Source organism: Anomaloglossus baeobatrachus, chromosome 5, assembly GCF_048569485.1.
Source record: "Anomaloglossus baeobatrachus isolate aAnoBae1 chromosome 5, aAnoBae1.hap1, whole genome shotgun sequence".
Taxonomy (NCBI): domain Eukaryota; kingdom Metazoa; phylum Chordata; class Amphibia; order Anura; family Aromobatidae; genus Anomaloglossus; species Anomaloglossus baeobatrachus.
Genome location: NC_134357.1, coordinates 142,670,984 through 142,694,347, shown reverse-complemented (window position 1 = coordinate 142,694,347; position 23,364 = coordinate 142,670,984). Strand labels below are relative to the sequence as shown.

Below are 23,364 nucleotides of genomic sequence, written 5' to 3'. Positions count from 1 at the left end.
GGCTTCTCCAATCCTTACTTCCGGGTCGTCCTCTCCGGAGGTCGCCGGAGCCGGAGGTGAACGACCCGAAGAGGAGGGAGATGGGGTTCCTGCCAAGGTTTTAATAGGTTGACATGGTATATTTGTTCAGGTTTCCGCCTACCGGGCTGCAATACTTTATAGTTAACCACCCCGACTCTTTCCTTTATCTCGTAGGGGCCTTGCCACTGAGCCAGGAATTTACTCTCCGCCGTGGGGATTAATACCAACACCCGATCCCCGGGTTTAAAGGTCCGCACGGTGGCTTGTCTATTGTAGCGGCCGCTTTGCGCGGCCTGAGCCTCCTGTAAATGCTCCTTCACAATTGGCGTGACGGCGCTTATGCGGTTCTGCATACCTAAAATGTGTTCAATCACACTTTTATGGGGGGTGGGCTCTTGCTCCCATGTTTCCTTTGCCAGGTCCAACAATCCCCGGGGATGTCGCCCGTATAACAATTCAAAAGGCGAAAACCCCGTGGATGCCTGAGGCACCTCTCGGATGGCAAACATCAAATAGGGAAGCATTATATCCCAGTCTTTCCCGTCTTTTGAAATCACCCTTTTGAGCATGGTTTTCAGGGTTTTATTGAAACGCTCGACTAAACCGTCCGTCTGAGGATGATACACAGACGTACGCAACTGCTTGATCTGGAGTAGCCGGCATAGCTCTTTGGTCACTTTAGACATGAATGGGGTCCCCTGATCCGTAAGGATCTCCTTGGGCAACCCCACCCGGCAGAACACAGCAAACAACTCCCGAGCTCTAAGCTTTGCTGCAGTATGTCTGAGAGGTATCGCCTCGGGATACCGGGTGGCATAGTCAACGATCACTAGGATGTGTTGGTGCCCTCGAGCGGACTTTACGAGGGGCCCCACCAGATCCATCCCTATCCGTTCAAAAGGGACTTCTATAATGGGTAACGGTACCAACGGACTGCGAAAATGGGTCAGAGGTGCGGTAAGCTGACACTCCGGGCAGGTTTCGCAGAACCGTTTTACCTCCCCAAAGACCCCGGGCCAATAGAACCTTTGCAATATTCGCTCCTGCGTTTTCTTGACCCCTAGGTGGCCACTCATCAGGTGTTTATGAGCCAAGTCGAGGACCCGCCGGCGATACGGCTGGGGCACCACCAACTGTTCTACCTCCACGCCCCGTATTTCATCTACCCGGTAGAGTAGATCTTGCTTAAGAGCGAAATGGGGGTACCTTACCTGGGCACCGGGCAGCTGTGCCACCCCGTCAACTACTGTCACCCGACTCCGGGCATGTATTAACGTAGGGTCCTGGAGTTGGGCTGTCCCAAACGCATCCGGGGACGCCTCCAACTCCGGGATAGGCTCGACCATCTCAGCCTCTCCTGCCAATACCTCTAGGGGTGACCTATCGGGTTCACACTCTGTCCCTATCATGGTGACCCCTACGGCAGGCGTCCCGGATTCAGGATTGTAGGGCTCAGGTCCCGGATTGATCAATATCTGAGGGGACTTAGGGGGTCCCCTCCATAAAGTCCAAAAATAGGGCAGATCCCTTCCTAGGATCACGTCATAAGGAAGAGTGTTAAGAAGTCCCATCTCATGTTGCACCTGACCGCAAGGTACTGTGATGGTAACAATCCCCGTGGGATAATCTCGGCGGTCCCCATGTATGCAAACCACCCCCACGGTACGTCCTGTGGCCTTTACTTTAGCCCTTAGGGTTGATCGCACAAGGGTCACTAAGCTTCCGGAATCCAACAATCCTGTAACCGGACATCCATTCACCTGTATTTGGCACAAGTGGGGCTCCGTCTCTGGGGAGACCAGGTCAGCGGTACACACCACCTGAGCATACATTTAACCCCGCCGGGTAACCCCACAATCCATGGGCTCCGTGGTGAGTGGACACTGGGCTTCCATATGTCCCACCCGCTGGCACCGCCAACATCTAATGGGGACGGAAACCCCCTTGACGGGTTGTCGTTTAGGGTACAGAACCTTCCGGACCTCAGGAATGGCGGGCGCGGCCTCAGACGGGACGGTAGGGGACTCCTGCACCGTTGTCAGCGGTGGGTCCTTGGCCCTAGGCTTGGAGGGGCCAGACCGACAGGCGGTACGCAAAGTCTCAGTGTCCCGTATCAAGTCCTGCGTAGCCACATGCCGCTCTACTAGGGACACTAATTGGTCGAGGGTACTCGGGTCACCCTGTCCTACCCACCGTTGAACGGTGACGGGTAAAGTGCGCACAAAACGATCCACTACTACCCTTTCCACCATTTGCGCCGGGCTCAGAGTGTCAGGCTGCAACCACTTTTTTACAAGATGCAACAAGTCATAGGCCTGGGAGCGTACGGGTTTGGCTTCCTCATAGAACCACTGATTTACCCGCTGAGCCCGTACATAGGTATTCACCCCCAACCGAGCCAGTATTTCGGCTTTCAGGGTCACATAGTCAATGGCGTCCTCGGTACAGAGGTCCAGGTACGCTTTTTGGGGTTCCCCCGTCAGATAGGGCGACAATACCTCAGCCCACTGGGGGGTCGGCAGCTTTTCCCGCTCGGCCACCCGCTCAAACACCGCCAGGAACGCTTCCACATCATCCCCCGGGGTCATCTTTTGCAACGTTTGTCTCACCGCTTTCCGGACTCTGCCGTCGTTACCCGGTCCCGGGGTTGTTGCTGCCGGTCCGGCACGGATCGACTTGGCCAGGAGGACCATCTGTTCTTGGTGCCTCTGTTCCTGCAATTTCAAGGATTGCTGGTGCTGTTGCTGCTGATGATCCAACGTCCGGATCAGATGTGTATTCATCTGTTGTTGCTGTGCAGTAGCCTGAGCCAGCTGCTTTAGTATGTCCTCCATGGCGTTGCCGGGTTTGGGCTGTAGTATAGCCGCTTGAATCCAGGACATGTGCTACCGGGTCACCAGAAATGGAAGCTACACCTCACCGGCTGGCATGCCCGCCGATTCTCCACCATATGTGAGGTAGCACGGTCGGCTGCGCAGCAGAAGAAACGGGATCCAGGCATTAAGGTTCACAGAACACGGTTTTAATGTCCAAACAAAAGTCCACAACAATATACATGTGCCTCTCCAGCAGAGAACTCAGGGAGTTGTGTTCACTCCCTCACACCCGGCACACCTGCCCTTGTTCCTGTTTCCATTTAACCCTTCCTTCAGCCTGTAGGGAAACAGCATTAACCCTAGAGTGGATTTACTTTCTATCATGGAGTGAGCACAACCGGGGCGAGACATACCGGCCGTCATAGATAACCCCGGTCACAGTCTCACAGCCACCACTTGTCTCCCGTCCAGCTCCTCCCAGGCTGTGGCTGTACAGGCCACGCTGCGTGACGGCCGTCACTAACAGACAAGGCTGCACAGCGCACACTGGCCTGGGACAAATACATCACAGGGGATGCTAGGGGCAAATATATCACAGGGGAGGCTAGGAGCTAAAAATGTCTCTAAGGGTGCATAGAAGTCACTGGGGGCATAGACATTATTGGGGACCATAAACGTTACTGAAAGGACATATGAATTACGGGGGGCATACACGTTACTGGGGGCAGCGTACACGTTACTGGAGGGACATACAATTACCGGGCCCGGCTCCATCTGTAGAGGACCAGTCTGGGCAGTGCTGTGCACCTGTGCTCCTGTGTTTTGACACTGTGGGGTGTGCCCGTCTCTCCCAGGTGCCTATGTCATGCTGAGCCACCCACGAGTAATATAATCACCAATGGCTGCCGCCCACCCTACTGCCTCCGGAGTTCCTCTATCTGGCTTTAAAGCTACGTCAGCCAGGGAGTCATGTGACGCACATGCAAGTTCAGCCAGAGAGCGGAGCAACAGAGCCGGAGGAGCTTCTAGGACACTGTACCTAGAGCGCTGACAGACTAAGGGCCGCTTTACACACTGCGACATCGATAGCACCCGCCCCCGTCGTACGGCCGATATGTGGTGATCGCTGCCGTAGCGAACATTATTGCTACGGCAGCATCACATGCACATACCTGTTCAGCGACGTCACTGTGACTGCCGAACAATCCCTCCCTCAAGGGGGAGGTGCGTTCGGCGTCACCGCGACGTCACTAAGCGGCCAGCCAATAGAAGCGGAGAGGCGGAGATGAGCGGGACGTAACATCCCGCCCACCTCCTTCCTTCCTCATTGCCAATGGATGCAGGTAAGGTGAGGTAACTCGTTCCTGCGGTGTCACACACAGCGATGTGTGCTGCCGAAGGAACGAGAAATGACATCGTACCTGCAGCTGCAACGATAATTGGGAATGAACCCCCATGTCACCTATTAGCGATTTTGAATGTTTTTGCAACGATTCAAAATCGCTCATAGGTGTCACACGCAACGACATCGCTAACGCGGGCAGATGTGCGTCACAAATTCCGTGACCCCAACGACATCGCTTTAGAGATGTCGTAGTGTGTAAAGCGGCCCTAACAGTCAGCCTGGCTGGAATGGTGAAAGTGAAAGCGCGCACACCACGGGCAGCCACTGCCAGGGCCATGGCCCCACAACTCACGGGCCCCATAGCAGTGGCTTGGCCTGCCTCTATTGGTGGTATGCCACTGGTTGCAGAGGGGATGAGCTCTGCATCCAGAACATCTGCATCTTGTAGGTGGGGTTCCTGCACTTTTGTATGTGTGTTGTTCAACCCCAGGCTTTCTCACTGGAGGTATGATAACCTCTAAGACAGTTTCATTTGAACTTGACCGATAACCATTCAATTAAATTTATCCAACATCCAGAGAGGATAAGGATTAGTGAAGTGGAACTTTCAGAAGAATCATGTGTCTGCAGAAGGCAGTGAGAAGAAAAACTTGTAGCAGACAAAAGGTTAAAAGCAAGGTCGCTATGATGAGTGCTAAAGTTATCAGTCTTGCATTTGTAGTGGGCGTAACAACCCCTGACGTACCTCTTACAAACGGAGTTATGCAACTGCCAACCTTTCCTCTCTTTTCCGGTGAATTAATCTCACGATTAAAGAAAGGTTTACTATGACATTTATGACAAAGCTTAGCAGTGCGGGTTTTGTGTTTGTTTTTGGATGTTCAGTACTTTATTACTCAAGGTAGAGCTATGCCTTTCACCAGTGGATTTCCAAGGATTTTGATACAGATCAAGGCTGTTGAAGCTTCCATGTAAACAAGGGATGTGAACTTTAGTGAACAGACAAAAACATACTATGAAACTGGCCATACAGCCATTCCCTGATATTGAGGTAATATCAGAATTGCTTCAGATATAGCTGAGACATTCAAGAGACTTCAAATGTAATGACACAACCCCTGCCAGGGCCGGACTTGCTATAGGGCAATTCTGACAAATGCCAGGTGGTCCGTTGCCTATAGTGGGCCGATGCCTGTGGGCCACTCAATCCTCAGTCATCACCGCTCTCCTCCGCAGTGTGCATGCCGCGCAGCATTGGCTTGTGCACACAATCCCACTACACAGCTAAAAGCAACAGGCCCAAGAGGCAGCGCGCTGTGCTGTGTTGTGCTGGCCCTGCTTTACGATCTTGCGCCTGGCATACACACTGCTGAGGAGAGTGGTGGTGATGGCAGATCCCTCCTTCCTGATCAAATGTATTTGCGTCTCTCAGCCGTAAATACATTTGAATAGTGGAGTCTATGCTCCGACGTGCATCAGCGTGATGAGATCAGCACCCTGCTGACGTGATCACACTGCTGTGGGCGCCACAAAGACAAGTCGGATGGCGGTGAGCACTCCATGGAGGAGCAGAAGATGAGCTGTATAATCAATGTGGATGCTGGGGAAGGGGGGAACAATCGTGAAAGCAACACAGCTTTCTGAGAAGTAGTTCAGTGAGTACTTTATTCAGAGGGGCAGTGTGTGTGTGTGTGTGTGTGTGTGTGTGTGTGTGTGTGTGTGTGTGAAGTGAGGATATTTTACATAAGGGCAGTGTGGGGGGGGGCAATATTTGGCAGAGGCAGTATGAGGGGGTATGTTAAGGAGAGTGGCAGTGGCAGCATGGGGGGTATATTAAGGGAAGTGGCAGAATATGGGTATATTAAGGAGAGTGGCAGTGTGGGATGGATTGAGGGAGGGATTGTTCGGCAGTCACAGCGACGACGACGACCAGGTTAGTGTGTGTGACGCTGCCGTAGCGATAATGTTCGCTACGGCAGCGATCACCAAATATCGGCATAACGATAGGGGCAGTTGCTATCACGCTCGCCATCGCTAGCATCGCAGCGTGTAAAGCCCGCTTTAATCCACTTCCTCCTAGCTAGGAATGGAGTACATCCTCTTTTTTTATGCCCCCCATTCCTCGGCTTCTCCCCCTTATATGCCCTATCTTCCCTACCACTTTTTACAGGGATCTCCTTATCAATATGGACAAATATATAAAGGTTAATAATAGATTGTCACTTATCTCTCGTTTTTCACTGAAAGGTGCTCTGAGACATTCTAAATATTCATATCAAACGATCTCGACGCGTTTCTCTCCATCCCAGTAATTGATGGAGTTCATCAGGAGATTTAACAGAATGGCATAATAGCCTCCTTGGGTGTTGATGCCTTCAGGGATCAAAGTGGTATCATGTGACCAATGCATTCCACTGTGGAGCGCACGCTGCCAGCATGACTGCATTAGGACATGGGATTTGCAGGGTACGTTAATACCTCTATCTTGACCTTTCAATGGCTCCTCACAGCATGTGTATGTAATTAATGATTAGCCTATCACATATATACTGTATATGCCTGAATACTTGGTTTATGTTAGTACACCCCTGATGAAGCCACATAAGGTAGCGTAATGCGTGGGGCGGACATGCGCATCCACATCACCTTTTGTGCAATTTTGATTATGGTGTTGTATTAGCAGGCTTTCCTTGCTCTGTACCTTTTTGATACAATTGCATTTAATACTGTTATTTAAGTGTACCTTTTGGCTGTATTATTATGTTAGCCTGTACCTTTATTACCTGTTATTGAGGTTTTGGTGTTTATGTGCAATTTGATATATGGGGGGACTTCTTTCTTTTTGAGTCCTTCCCATTTTTCAATGTTGTTTTAAATTCTGCACTTATTAAATTTGATCACTTTTGCATACAAGGTTTCTGTTGTCCTCTAATTATATTCTGGATTTCCAGTGTATTTATGGTTAAGCTGTGTCCTTTTGTCCCATACATTCTGTGCTTGCCTCTTCACTGTATACGTTGACATTGGCGTTTTATGGGTACTATTTAATGAGGCTACCAGTTAAGGGCCCGTGAGGCGTCGATTTCTCAAACTAGAGACTCTAATATACTTGTCTTGTTGCTCAGTTGTGCAGTGGGGTCTCTTTCTACTCTGGTTAGAGCCTGTTTGTGCTCTCCTCTGAAGGGAGTAGTACACACCATTATAGGAAATCTTCCGTTTCTTGGCAATTTCTCGCATGGAATATCCTTTATTTCTAAGAACAAGAATAGACTGTTGAGTTTCACATGAAAGTTCTCTTTTTCTGGCCTGAATTTAGAACAAAACAAATGTAATGCTCCAGATTCTCAACTAGCTCAAAGGAAGGTCAGCTTTATAGCTTCTCTAATCAGCAAAACTGTTTTCAGCTGTGCTAACATAATTGCACAAGGGTTTTCAAGGGATTTCTAAACATCCATTAGCCTTCTAACACAGTTAGCAAACACAATGTACCATTAGAACACTGGAGTGGTGGTTGTTGGAAATGGGCCTCTAAACACCTATGTACTGTAGATATTGCATTAAAAACCAGACATTTGAAGCTAGAATAGTCATTTTCCACATTAACAATGTATAGAATGTATTTATGTTTAATTTAATGTTAGCTTCATTAAAAAAAGGGCTTTTCTTTCAAAAATAAGGAAATATCTAAGTGACCCTAAACTTTTGAACTGTAGTGTATATATAGTAGTGTAAAAATAAATAAATAATTAAAAAAAATAATGTAGCACTCCACGGTATTTTTGATTTTCACCGCAGAGAAAGCGGATGGCTATGGGCTGCCACCCTCGGCTGCCTGGCTTTACCTTGGCTGGCAATCAAAATACAGAGAAGCCCATTCATTTTTTTTTAATTATTTAAAAAAAAAAATAAAAAAATGCATGGGCTTCCGCTGTATATTTATTGCCAGTCAGGCAAAACCAGGCAGCTGGGGGATGGGATTCTCAGCGTGGTACGGCCCAAACATTCTGGGCCCCCCACACTAAAAACTGCAGCCGCCCCTGGAAATGACGCATTGTTTCTTAGCGCCATTTCCAGGTGCTTTACCAGCTCGTCCAGTGGCCCTGATGGTGATGGCATGCTGGGTAATAAATGGGTTTATACCAGCTTTGTATTCTCAGCTGATACTAAGCCTGAAATTCATGGCATCATGCCAAATTAGACATGGCCACCATGAATTTCTAGTAAACAGTAAAGGAAAAAACACAACACATTGACATTTTTTTTACTAGAAATAAAACAAAAAAAATATTTAAAGGCTCCATCTTTATTATAAAAAAATCTGTAGTCCACAGGGAGAGCAATGTCAGCTCTGCTTCATCGCTCTGTACAGACAAGCACCTCTACAGAGCGAGAAGCAGGCTGACACTGACAGTTGACAGTCAAAGTTCAATCGAGTCCATGGGTGAACCCTGACGTCACCGCGAACACGGCCGAAAAGAGCCAAAGACTGCCGAGTGACGAGCAGTGTAGTGAATACCTCCGGAAGTTAATGATCAGACCCGGAAGCAGAAGCGGAGCAGATAGCAGGTTTGCAGGACGTGTCGTGGGACCAGTAAGTATAATGACACGCTGAAATAAGATGAAAACTCGGGAGGGCAAGTATGAGACTGGGGCAGAAAACTTAAGTTTAAGCCCCACTCCAGTGGGGTTTTTTTTTTACTTCACCACTGGAGTGGTGCTTTAAATATGAGTCCCCTGCACCTAGCTTTATACTCACCATCTGTCATCATCATCTGTTTTCACCACGGCTCTAGTCAATCTCCTGCAGTTTGTGATCTCCTGCAGATCCAGTGTTTCATGGAGCCAGTGGACACAACTTAATACAAATCTATGAAAGCCTTGTTGTTGCTCTCATAGACTTGGATAGAGAACTTGTGACCTAATCGGTGAATTCCGTCCAGTCAAAAGTTACGATCACAAGATTACACCGCGGGACCGGAGCAAAGCTGAAATAAGATGAAAATGCTGGAAGGTAAATATAAAACTAGGGGCAGAAAACTTAAATTTAAATCACCACTCCAGCACTGAAAAAAAAAACCCACTGGAGCAATGCTTTAGTAAGCTGTCCAATGGAGATGATGGTGAAGAGAAAAACAGTTTATTAAATCAATGGATTTCAGAGTTGAACCAACTCCTTCCTTCTGAAAAAAATGCAATGAAGAATCAATTTCACTGTATTTTAAGTATTATTTATTTTTTAAATATTTTTATTTTACTGTATTCAGTACTACAGGCTGCAATAAAATTGCCCGTGTCAAATGATAATAATCTAATAAGGATGTCATGTCATGACAGGTAAAACTTAGAAAAGGAAAATGTTTGTAATTCCTTAATAAATGAGAATTGGATCACTAAGGCTAAACCTGGGCTACGTCACACAGTTCATACCTATACAGGCTGAAAAGTGATTACCCTGGTACAGTCCCACTACGCACTATTTACACTGACAATGTCGGTTATGGAGACATGACAGCAACTGGCCGTATCAGAAACTGATTACTACGCTAAAGCTGTCTGTACATACGCATTTGCCTGCCAAAATATATGAACGGTGTTTGCATAACATTATTGAATAGAATCACATGGCCAACAGCCAGTATATAAATTAATGAAACCACAAGTATATCTGGCCATTAAGCTTAGCAGTTACGATGGTAAGTCTGATCTGTTGCTTTATTATCAAGTGCATATATTCCAATGTATGTGCTTTCTTACATTTAGCCAGTGTACTATGATAACAAACAATGTATATATTGTGATTACAACACATGCATATTGAAGGGGACAGCATTGGGAGACCCCCTGTTTGCACATAGAGGGATGCAGAGTGTTTAATATTATACAATCATTCAGTGATGGGTGGGTGATCCAGCCATTCAGTTCCTCTATTACGTCAGTTTCCCTGTAATCTGTCAGCAAACCAAAGACGTCTCCTGTAGCAGAAACATCCAATCAAAACAACAGCATTAATCTTGCCATGCAAAAAGGTATAGGCAAAAGGGTATTTTAATTCTTGAAATCAGAGTTGGTCAGAAATCTCATTTGGGCAGAGTGAAAAACCTATGACTGTATATTCATCACCATATGTTATTTTGTCAAGCGATACCACTCTCTATGTAGTATCACGGTGTCACTGTACAAAAGTAAGGGCTCAATTCATCATTGAGAATTTTTTGACGTCCCTTTTCCTTTTTGTCTTGTATTCCTTGACTTTTTTTGCGCCAATTTCTTCTAAACAGGAAGCGGTTCATGAATGTGCCGCAAAATCAAAAATGCTTTTATCATTGTTTAGAGTCGTTTTTTGCGACTTTCAAAACTCAGTTTTTCATCTATTGGAAATAAATTATACATAGCTCAGAAAACTAACATTTCCTCTTGAATCATTAGAACTACAAACTCACCTTCTTGGAATCTTATCACGTTTGATGAAATGAATCAAAAATTGCAAAAAATGCCCGTCTACACCCATTTCAATCAGAGATATATGAGCGATCATGTGAAACTCATTTTTCCATTCATTAGCAAGAAAATTGCACACAGATGTGAGGGATCTAAAAATTTGCATCTTTGTGTAAAATGTAGCAAATTGAAAACTCTTTCAGAAACCTTACTTCAGGCAGGCACTGGAGGGAGATCCAAAAAATGCAAGTTACTACATAATATATAATGTAAACCCAATTATTGGAGTATTTTTATTTATTTATTTTTTTTAAAGTATATTAGCAATGAGGTCAATCATCAGTAATAAGCATAACCCTGATAATCACTGATGTGTCTTTTTACTATCTATAGGCATCCCTGCTTTACATACTGGTGGTAGCGACCATGATAGCTTTATGTAGTGCTCAGTGCATGACGGAACAAAATGGGAACGTTGTTCATAATGCTCATACACACTCAGCATATGGTCAACAGAAAAACGGTGAGTTGTGACATCCTGCTTGGATTTAATTTGAGAAAGATAATTGTATTATATACGGTATATTTCACCAATACCAGCATTTTTACAATTATTTTTGGGTTTTTCTTTTTACATATTTTTTATTATATTTTTAGGATTATAAGACATGTGAATAATAGGTCATGTAATTTCAAGATCCCACATAACATCAATTTGTGTTTCCTAAAATTCAACAAATAATGTGCCTTTTATAACAAAAGATAAAAACAATAAAATTCTTTGGGAGAAAAACAACACAAACTGCTTGAAAAAATACAATATCCATAAAAATACACTGCATGACTTGCACTTAATATTTCTCTATGAATGCATAGCAATTATCTGGCTGCAATGTTTTTTGCCCCCTCCCCCCAGATAAAAAAAAAGAAAAAAAAAAGGTGCAAGGAGGCAAAAAAAAATCCACATACATTGTTTGGGGGCAACCATAATGTTCCAACACTACGCTATGCTATTATGTACTATTACTTCAAATGCTGCAAACATAATGGAAGTAATAGTACATAATAGCATAGCGTAGTGTTGGTGCTTGTATTTCAGATAAATGAAAATTAAGAATATACCCTTATTCACTGTGTAATTCAATTGGAGTAATAATAAAATATAATACAGTGGAATCTCGCTTAACGAGTAACCCAGTTAGCGAGTATTTCTCTTAACGAGCAAAGCTTGCTGTAAATGTGTAACTCAGTTTACGAGCAAGCTTTGCCATACGAGGAAAATACTCACCGCACACACTTCCGGTTCCGTACATCCACCATGCTCTAACCCGCTCTTGCAGTCCGCACAAACACACACAAACACACACAAGCACGCACGAACACACACAAACACGCACACACACATTATGCTCACCTTACCTTCCGTTCCATCGCCGGCCTCATGGTTCTTGTAGTTCGCCGCTAAAGGATGTGTATGGAGTAACCATCACGACGATGGTGGAACTTCCGCTGTCAGCTGCTACTCAAAGGCAGCGCGCTGGCCAATCAGAGACAAGCGGCTCCTGCCTTTGATGTCAGCGCTCTGGCAACGGACGTTCCTCCCTCGTCGAGATGGTTACCCGATACACATCTTGTACCGGCAAACTGCAAGATCCAGGAGGCCGGCGATGGAACGGAAGGTAAGGTGAGAATAATATGTGTGTGTGCGTGTTTGTGCGTGTTTGTGCATGTTTGTACGTGTGTGGAATGGCACAATAGGGAACCAGGATGGGACATTTAACAAGTTGTGGAACGAATTGTCTGCATTGCAATGATTTCCTATAGGAAATCTTGCTTTGCTGAAAGAGTAACTTGGTTAACAAGCACACTCCCAGAACGGATTGTTCTCGTTAACCAAGGTTCCACTATATTTTTTATCCATGTCCATGTGACACCCGTTCTGCCGACAGAAAGCGGACATGTCGCCATGTGGAGCACAGCACATGGACACGCGTGTGCTCCACAAGGACACACAATCCATGTGAAAACACGCACTTGAATGTAATGGTCTATGTGTGTCCGTGTCTGTAGTACGTGTGGAAACGGACGCATCACCAGCAGAATAAATGTAGCATTTACGATGTGTGACCATGGTCTTACAGATGTTTTTGGAAAAACTGCATATAAAAAAAATACAAAAAAAAAATTCCATAGGAACTAAATTTCCTAGATAAAGCAGGACAGTCCTTGATTTGGGGCTACAGCTTGCGGCTCTGACTGGTCTGCTGAAAGTCACTCACTGGCACCATGCACCGTCTGACATCTCTTCCTGGCAGGGTAGACAGAAATGGTAAATAGGTGTGACTAGGAGGTCTGGTTAGGAGCATGGTCATAAAATTGCTATTTGGCCTTCTTTCTTGTAGACGTTGGAGAGTATGTTAACAGGATTAAGGCAATAGATACAGTAAACTATATCCTGTATATATCCTAGATGTGTAAATGTCACACAAGTGAATGGTGCTGCCAAATGCCAACGAAACTCAGGACATTCACATATAAATATACAAACAGAAAGAGACTAATGCATAATGTTTCAGGTTGCTGGAAGGATGGAGAATATCATACACTGGGAGAAGACTGGGAAGCAAGTGACTGTACAAAGTGCACATGTGACCCCGATTGCATAACTTGCTGCGCTAAGTAAGTAATTATTCTTTATTTAACCTTCTTTGACCAGTAAGTTCACAGATTATTTTGCATTCAACCCTTCAGTTACAAGTAATAAACAACTACCAATAGCTAAACTAGAGATGTCAGGGTTCTACATGACAATTTCTGTTATTATAGTTGCACTTTTGTTTAGTTCTTTCAAAGGACCCCATTGAAGACCAGGATTTCTGATGCAAACATTGTAAACAGATTATTTTAGATGACAGATCTGTTTTTTATACAGCTTTAGGCCTTTTTCAGACGTCAGTGATTCTGGTACGTATGTGACGTATGTTTTTATACGTACCAGAATCACTGCTATATGTAGATCATCAGTAATTTTTAATGGATTGTGTCTCTGTGCGGCATACACGCGTGTCCGTGATTTCTGCACGGAAACATGTCTGTTTTTTTCTGGTATTACTGATGTCCCACGGACCACACTATGGTATGATCCGTGAAATACGTTCCCGATAAAAAAAACGTTCATTGAAAATAAAAAGCTTTTCATACTTCTCCAGCGCGGCTGTGTTCAGCCGCTGCTGCCTGCTGCTTCCTGGCTGGCTAATTACTGTCATACATATTCATGTATGCAGCCACAGCCGACTGGAAGTAGCTGCAGCGGGGTCAGCGGTGGCTGGAGACACAGCAGAGCCAAAGAGTTCAGCACCACGGACAGCAGGAGCAGGGACAGGTGAGTATACGTCCATGTGCTATCACGGATCATGGATAGCACATGGATAACCGACGTGTGTCGGGAATCACAGCACACGGAAGGACGTATGCATTTTTTACACGTCAGTGAAAAATGTCTGTATTTTTCACTGACATGTGAAAGGGGCCTTATTTCTCATCAGCACTGTAGACTGCCCTAGAAACAATGATCTCTACTTAAGAAAGTAATATTACTTGTGATAGAACATGCCAAAATGGAGAAATAACAGAAGACACCTTGAAGTCCTACATATTTCATTTCATAACACTAATGTTAAGTCACTGTAATAACAAAGGGACTGTTCCCCAACAAAACAGCTCCAAACAATGCAATAATTTACTATAAATAAACAGAGCTGTACCCAAGGATAAAACAAATAAATGTTATTTACGAGTAAAATACATTAAAATATACATATTAAAATAGGAGGATGATACAAATAATGCATATGAGAGACCTAGCATATATAAACAACAACATGTACTACGGTAAGTATAGACAAATTATGAAATATAAATACACTTATTTTTTGCAGTAGGTATATAAACAATAAATAATACCATAAAAGTAAAATAACAAATTGTGAGGTAGATAGTGTATATTGTACATAGTGTATATTAACTCAGTAGATGTGAGGCAAATATCAATAAATTGCAATCCAGCATATAAACTATATTGAGGTAGCATGAATGTGGTCAAATTTAAGTAACGATATAGCTAAGGACTGTAATGTATAACATGACCACCAGATGGCATAAAAGTGCTGTCTAGCAAAAATGGCATCAAATAAATATAGGCAAATTGAAATATAATCCTACTATATTTAAACCAGTATCAGTAACTATGAATATAGTAGGTTTTCCAGTGAGCCATGGTAATAACCTTAGATGCATGTAATGATGCTATAGGTCCATCCACACGATGCGCGTTCTGCCCTGCTTCTTCAGGGGACGCTGGGCAATACATGCTTTTGTTATAGTCTATGGAGTTGTTTGCATGTCTATGTTTTTTTGCAGACCAAGTGGTCCACATAAAATCACGGAGACTTTTTTTTTTTTAACCTGAGTCGTAGATCAAAATGACCCATTAAATCCTTAGGACCATGAAAATCATGGACAACCCATGAAGGGCATCACTGTACAATCGTCCACTGTCTGTGATGAACACTGCTATAAATAGGAGAAGCTTTGTAATTCATTTATTTTTTCAGCTATGAAAATCACTAAGGAAACACTGGTGCCAAAAGCTAATCCCCCACTAAAGTGGAAGCGTTCCAGGTGCAGGAGGAGCAAATCACACACACACCTCCATGGCATGGAGGAGGGCGATTGCTAGATGATAAAACTGCACACTGATGGCTTGCATAGAGCGCTGTTCACACATGCAGATAACACAGTCACAAGCCCGCAGCCTATTAGGTGACGCCCTTCTATTAGATCAGGTGGGCTGCCAAGCCATACCCCACCTGTGTATCATGCACAGACAGACACTCTACAGTGCAAGGCCCAACAGAAAGGGGCCTGGCTGTATCCTGTCCAAAAATATAAATATGAGGTTTTTGTTGGTATTTATGGCCATAAAAACGTAAGCCTACAACCCGCGTCACAGACCCTCATGCTTGTAGGTCCCTACACTAAATATAAACTAGTGTGCAGTTTTATCATTTAGCAATCGCCCTTCTCCATTCCATGGAGGTGCGTGTGTGATTTGCTCCTCCTGCACCTGTGACGCTTCCACTTTAGTGGGGGTTTAGCTGCTAGAGTACTAGTTTTTGGCCAGGGCGATGTACACACTGCAGCCCATCTTGCTTTAAGTAATACTTAATTTTTGGAGGATATTTTCCTCTTTCTGTTGCTATGTTCAAAACCAGGAGTGGAACAATCAGAGGAAATGTATAATAGAAACACGGGCACCACTTCTGTATTTATCACCCACTCCTGGTTTTGTCTTACAAATACTCACCAAATACTCAATGTGAGTACATGGCCTACGTGTCTGCCTCTGAACAGCATGTAAAGATGGATGAAACGCACATCATTCTGAACATATCTACAGGCGTTTATAACTTGTTGGTATTTTTGCAGAGAATAAGGTGCTCCCCTTATGTCTCCTTCTTTCCCTCCGGCTTTGTAATAAGAGGGGTTTTTTTTCACTTTGGTGGCCTACCCAACCAGACTGATATCATTTAACATACATATGTTTTTGGTCTTTTTCAGATACAAACAACCAATTTTCAAAGATAAAGAAAATTGTGTAGCAGTTCTCAACAAGAAAACCTGTGAAATGGAGGTTAAGCGAAAGGACAACTCAGGAGAAGCCTGTGAAGTCGATTCTTGGGTCGCTTAAACTTGTTTAAAATAAGACCAATAAATCAAACACAAAATATGTAACATGGAATCAAATCAAATATTATCATATATAAATCTTACTATATTCACAATGAAATATATGCAAGCAAAATATCAATACTTCAATATGGGAATGGAGCGTTTTATAAAACTTCCACTATTACCAATGAATTAAAGATATATAAATTTGATTACAAGGATTTTAGTATGTTTTCATCTTTTTTAAAGTGAACCTGTCAGGCCCAATATGTTCCCACAACCACAAGCAGTTCTGGGTGCATATTTCTAATCGCTGCCTAACTGTCCCTGCATACACTAACATAGATAAAGAGATCTTTAGAAAAAATATTTCTAAAGATCCTTTATGATATGCTAATGAGCGCAGGGACTAGTCACAATGGCCTTAGTTCCTGCCCTCATTTTGCCCTCTTAGCATATTAGGACGCTCACAGGGGCATTCTAACATGCTATTCAGTGCAGCATCACTAGCGTTGACATGCTTACCTATGTCCATTGTCACCGCTTCAGAACGCCAGGCTTAGGGTCAGTGCGCATGAACAGCATGCCCCACACTTCCATGTGTACTATGAAGCCAAGTGCACACGTCCCGGCGTTAGAGAGGTCTAGTGTTCATGACTGGAATTGCCGGGAATTCTGATCATGCGCACTGACCCTAAACCCGGCGTTCTGAAGTGATGACAACGAACACAGGTACGCGCATCACCGCTAATGATGCTGGGCATTGAAAAAGATGTCAGCACGCCTCTATGGGTGTACTAACAGGCTAGGAGGGAAGAATCAGCACAGGAACCAACGCCCTTGAAACTAGTAGCTGGCCTCATTAGCATATCATTAAGGATCTTTAGAAATACGTTTTCTAAAGATCGCTTTATCTATGCTAGTGTATACAGGGACAGTTAGGTTTGACTCACAAGAACGCATGGCATCCGATGCGAGAGCATCGGATGCGATATGCTAATGACCCCAGGCTCAGGCTCTGCTGCGAGCGTGAGCCGAGTGTATGCGACTGTGACTCGATCCTGCAATCAGGTCACAGCTGCGAAGCTGAGGGCGGGCGCTGCGTAGGAGAGGGAGGGGTTAATCTCCCCCATCTCTTCCATTGTCAGCCTGTGTGTATATCGCACTGCACTGGGCTAACATTCGAGTGCAGTCCGATGTTTCTCTCGCAGAAAATCGCAGCAGCTGACCAACTGCTCTCCCTCATTGACTAACATTGGTCAGAGTGCAATGCGAGATTTTCTCGCATTGCACTTCTCCATTTTTCACGCTCGTGTGAGTGTGCCCTTAGGCAGGGATTAGCAATATGCTCCCAGAACTGCTCATGGTTCTGAGTACATATTGCACCTGACAGCTTCACTTTAGGCCTGCAACACACATCCGTGATACACGTGCGTGTTTGGTCCGTTTCCGTATATACCGGAGACACGGCCAAACGTGCACCAATGTTATTTAATGTTTGAGGACACATGTGCGTTTTTCATTAAGGTCCGTGGGTCCGTGTGCGTGCTACGTTTGTGTCTCCGTTCTGCACGGAAGCATGTCCGTTTTCAGCACGCAACACGCAGCACGGACCCAATGAAAGTCAATGGGTCTGTGCGCACGTCCGAGTGACACAAACACATCTGTTTGTTCCCTGTACGTTTTGTGCTTTTTTCATGTGATGTCGGTCTTTTTTTTCTTTTTTTGTTTCGTTCTCTCCCTCAGTCCGTCGGTCGGTCGGTCTCTCTCTATGACTGTCGGTCGGTCTCTCTGTATTATCTGTCCCTCTCGCTGTCTGTCGGTCAGTTCCCCCCCTCTCTCATACTTACCGTTCCCCGATCTCCGGCGCGGCGCGGCACCGCTGTTATAAAAGCTCCGGCGGCTTTTACTATTTTGAAAAAGCCGGCCGCTCATTAATCAATCTCGTATTCCCTGCTTTACCCGCACACTGGCGCCTGTGATTGGTTGCAGTCACACACGCACACCACGCTGAGTGACAGCTGTGTCACTGCACCCAATCACAGCAGCCGGTGGGCGTGTCTATACTGTGCAGTAAAATAAATAAATAAATAATTTAAAAAAACGGCGTGCGGTCCCCCCCCTATTTTAATACCAGCCAGATAAAGCCATACGGCTGAAGGCTGGTATTCTCAGGATGGGGAGCCCCACATTATGGGGAGCCCCCCAGCCTAACAATATCAGTCAGCAGCCGCCCAGAATTGCCGCATACATTATATGCGACAGTTCTGGGACTGTACCCGGCTTTTCCCGATTTGCCCTGGTGCGTTGGCAAATCGGGGTAATAAGGAGTTAATGGCAGCCCATAGCTGCCACTAAATCCTAGATTAATCATGTCAGGCGTCTCCCCGAGATACCTTGCATGATTAATCTGTAAATTACAGTTAAAAAACACACACACCCAAAAAATCCTTTATTAGAAATAAAAAACACTAACAAAGTTCCTCATCACCAATTTATTAACCCCGACAAAGCCCTCCATGTCCGGCGTAATCCAGGATGGTCCAGAGTCACATCCAGCTCTGCTGCATGCAGGTGACAGGAGCAGCAGAAGACACCGCCGCTCCTGTCACCTCCACGCAGCTAATGAGATGAGTATCGCGATCAGCTGATCTGTCACTGAGGTTAATCGCGGCCACCGCTGGATCCAGCGGTGGCCGTGAGTTACCTGACTGACAGCAGCTGATCGCGCTACTCACCTCATTTGTTGCGTGGAGGTGACAGGAGTGGCGGTGTCTTCTGCTGCTCCTGTCACCTGCATGCAGCAGAGCTGGATGCGATGCTGGAGGTCCATGGATTACGCCGGACATGGAGGGCTTTGTCGGGGTTAATAAATTGGTGATGAGGAATTTTGTCCCCCCTCGTATATAGTTCTCCAAATACTATAATGGCCCCCACATAGCCTTCCAAATAGTATAAAGGGTCCCACATAATCCTTCATATATTAGCATGCACATCTATAGTCCTCCATGTATTATAATGCATTTCCCATAGTTCTCCATGTATTATAATTCAGCCCATAGTTCTCCATATATTATACTGCACCACAGTCCTCCATGTTTTATAATGCACCACCATAGTCCATGTATAAGGTAGCCCCCATAGTCCTATCTGTATTATAACGCAACCCTACAAAACTTCATATTGCATTTTGCAGCCCCATACTCCTCCAAATATAATGCACCCCTATAGTCCATGTCCTTCCAGCCCCCTAGACCTCCATGTATAATGCAGCCATTGTCCATGTATAAGGTGTCCTTCATGTTTATTATGCAGTCCTCCCATGCCTCCATGTATAAAAATGCAGCCAGCCTCCCCAGGCCTCCATGTATAATAATGCAGTCAGCCTCCCCAGGCCTCCATGTATAATAATGCAGACAGCCTCCCCAGGCCTCCATGTATAATAATGCAGCCAGCCTCCCCAGGCCTCCATGTATAATAATGCAGACAGCCTCCCCAGGCCTCCATGTATAATAATGCAGACAGCCTCCCCAGGCTTCCATGTATAATAATGCTGCCAGCCTCCCAAGTCCTCCATGTACAGTATAATGCAGCCTCCCAGGCCTTCATGTACAGTATAATGCAGCCTCCCAGGCCTCCATGTACAGTATCATGCAGCCTCCCCACCCCAGGCCTCCATGTACAGTATCATGCAGCCTCTCCACCCCAGGCCTCCATGTACAGTATCATGCAGCCTCCCCACCCCAGGCCTCCATGAACAGTATCATGCAGCCTCCCCACCCCAGGCCTCCATGTACAGTATCATGCAGCCTTCCCACCCTAGGCCTCCATGTACAGTATCATACAGCCCCCCCCCCCAGGCCTCCATGTACAGTATCATGCAGCCTCCCCCCCCAGGTCTCCATGTACAGTATCATGCAGCCTCCCCACCCCAGGCCTCTGACCACCGTTTACTCACTTATATATATTAAAAAAAAAACAACAAGTACTCACCGCTCTCCTCCTTCCACTGCTGCTCTGTCCTGATGTCTCCTCGTTCCACTGCTGCTGTACTCACCGCTCTCCTCCATCCACTGCTGCTCGTCCTCCCCTCTCCTCGCTTTCCCGGTGCTCCCGGTCGGCATCCTCCCTCCCTGCTCTCTGTGCACTCAGCAGTGAGTAACGTCACCGCGCAGGCACAGGGGGAGAATGATGATGCAGAGCGGCGCCGGCCGCTCTATGCTTCATTATTACTGTGCGCGGTGACGAGGGAGGGGGGCCCCGGTGCCGCCACTGACATCAGTGTCGGGGGCGGCAGCGGGTCATATAGTGGGCGCGTGCACTGTGACAGATCAGCTGAGCTTCTCTCTCACTGACAGGAGCTGGCTGCTGATCTGCCGAGTGGCCGCGGGCCCCAAACCTCCCGGACCCGATCGCGATGGCGACCGCTGCGACCGCGGTAGTTACGCCCCTGTGTATATATATATATATATATATATATATATATATATAAAAATAATATATATAAAAATACTAGCTGTACTACCCGGCTTCACCCGGGTTAATAACTGTTTTTAACAAAATAGAATGTATTACCAAAAATGTATTGTGCACACAAAAACCACAAAAATAAATAGAAATGTAATTATTAAAAGGCAAAAACTAAGCTAATAGAAGCATTTCACAACATATATTTCAACACCACAGATATTCCACACAGATTTAACTAAATTGGCCAAGTAATGTGCTCCGTCTGTCTCTTTCCAGGTCTGTCTCTTTCCAGGTCTGTCTCTTTTGAGGCCTGTCTCTTTCCCCGTCTGTCTCTTTCCACGTCTGTCTCTTTCCACGTCTGTCTCTTTCCACGTCTGTCTCTTTCCCCGTCTGCCTGTCTCAGTCTGTCTCTTTTTTTGTCTGTCTCTATCTCTTTGTTTCTTTCCCAATCTGTCTCTTTCTAGGTATGATATATAGCATAAGGAACCACAGATAAGTTATAGGCAACAACTCAAGGATAATGCATTCAAAACAAAACAAAAGAGTCTTTATATTCACCAAAGTATGAAAATACCCAAAAGACACCGTGGTACAAATGTATAAAACATTTTATTTATTATTAATGCATAGGATATACATAACAATGATTTCAAGAAAAACCGGGGTGAGTGAGTGAAGGAGAGGAGGGGAAGAACCCCACGTGACCCAGGATGGATATCAGATCTCACATAGGACCTGCAGTGATGTTTACAAAATACTAAGAGGTAACCTCATGCAAGTGTAAGAAGATGCTAACACAAATAAACCAAGGTCTACTGTCCAGCCAATCGGTAACCTCATGCAAGTGCAAAGAGATGCTAACACAATAGGAACCACGGTCTACTGTCCAGCTAATTGAGGGGGGCTTACCTAACAAGCAGATCGCCAATAAGTCCTGGTGTACACGTGGGACGCCGGTCCCCACGTGTACACCAGGACTTATTGGCGATCTGCTTGTTAGGTAAGCCCCCCTCAATTAGCTGGACAGTAGACCGTGGTTCCTATTGTGTTAGCATCTCTTTGCACTTGCATGAGGTTACCGATTGGCTGGACAGTAGACATTGGTTTATTTGTGTTAGCATCTTCTTACACTTGCATGAGGTTACCTCTTAGTATTTTGTAAACATCACTGCAGGTCCTATGTGAGATCTGATATCCATCCTGGGTCACGTGGGGTTCTTCCCCTCCTCTCCTTCACTCACTCACCCCGGTTTTTCTTGAAATCATTGTTATGTATACCCTATGCATTAATAATAAATAAAATGTTTTATACATTTGTACCACGGTGTCTTTTGGGTATTTTCATACTTTGGTGAATATAAAGACTCTTTTGTTTTGTTTTGAATGCTCTTTCTAGGTATGTCTCTTTCCCAGGTCTGTCTCTTTCCCTGTCTGTCTCCCCGTCTCTTTGTCTGTGTCTTTTCCTGTCTGTCTCTTTCATTGTCTGCCTGTCTCTGTGTGGTCTTTCCTTGTCTGTCTCTATTTCTCTGTCTCTTTCCCTGTCTGTCTCTACCAAGGTCTGTGTCTTTCCCCATCTATCTTTGTCTCTCTAGCTGTCTCCTCCTTCCCTGTCTGCCTGTCTATGTCCCTGTCTGCATGTCTGTCTGTCTCTTTCCCCATCTGTCTCTTTCCCCATCTGTCTCTTTCCAGGTCTGTATCTTTCCAGGTCTGTCTCTCTCTGTCTCTTTCCAGGTCTTTCCCGGTCTGTCTCTTTCCCGGTCTGTCTCTTTCCCGGTCTGTCTCTTTCCAGGTCTGTCTCTTTCCAGGTCTGTCTCTTTCCAGGTCTCTCTTTCCAGGTCTGTCTCTGTCTGTGTTTTCCCGGTCTGTCTCTGTCTGTCTCTTTCACCGTCTGTCTCTGACTGTCTCTTTCACCGTCTGTCTCTTTCACCATCTGTCTCTGACTGTCTCTTTCACCATCTGTCTCTGTCTGTGTCTTTCACCGTCTGTCTCTGTCTGTCTCTTTCCCTGTCTGTCTCTATCTCTCTGTCTCTTTCTCTGTCTGTCTCTATCTGTCTCTGTCTGTCTCTGTCTCTCTGTCTGCTGTCTCCCTGTCTGTCTTTCTGTCTGTCTCTGTCTATCCGTCTCCCCACCAACATCTTATTACCTCACATATAAGCTTCTTATACTAACAATGTCTTTTGTTCCTATAGCAACCACTCACAGCTCCTACTAATAACCTGTAGTTCCAAGCTCCATTTACTTTAATGGAGGCATGTTTTTTGGAGAGTAACTGTAAAGCGCGGGTTTAAATTTTCTGTCAAAACATAGTCTATGACGTTCCCTGGGTCATATGAGGTGTCTGTGCAAAATATTGTGATTGTAAATACGACGGTGCGGATAGACTTTTCATTTAACTTTTTCCCCATTATGTAGATAGGGGCAAAATTGATTAGTAAATTGGAACTTGCGGGGTTAAAATTTCGCCTCACAACATAGCCTATGACGCTCTCAGGGTGCAGACGTATGAGTGTGCAAAATTTTGTGGCTGTAGCTGCGATGGTGCAG

At 45.3% G+C, this 23,364-nt stretch overlaps 1 protein-coding gene across 1 annotated transcript; it reads left to right on the top strand.

Moving 5' to 3' along the window:
• Positions 1-5,676: 5,676 nt before the first annotated feature.
• Positions 5,677-16,381, top strand: LOC142309791 (beta-microseminoprotein-like). The gene is made up of 4 exons (XM_075347245.1): positions 5,677-5,731; positions 11,014-11,143; positions 13,197-13,299; positions 16,240-16,381. Exons 1-4 carry the CDS (start codon positions 5,726-5,728, stop codon positions 16,367-16,369), a joined length of 369 nt encoding a protein of 122 aa, XP_075203360.1. The 5' UTR covers positions 5,677-5,725; the 3' UTR covers positions 16,370-16,381.
• The last annotated feature ends 6,983 nt before the right edge of the window (positions 16,382-23,364 follow it).

Bases quoted from the DNA above. Each gene is read 5' to 3' on its own strand.
- LOC142309791 (XM_075347245.1), top strand. The intron at 11,144-13,196 runs GTGAGTTGTGAC...ATAATGTTTCAG, and splicing joins ATATGGTCAACAGAAAAACG to GTTGCTGGAAGGATGGAGAA. The intron at 13,300-16,239 runs GTAAGTAATTAT...GGTCTTTTTCAG, and splicing joins TGCATAACTTGCTGCGCTAA to ATACAAACAACCAATTTTCA.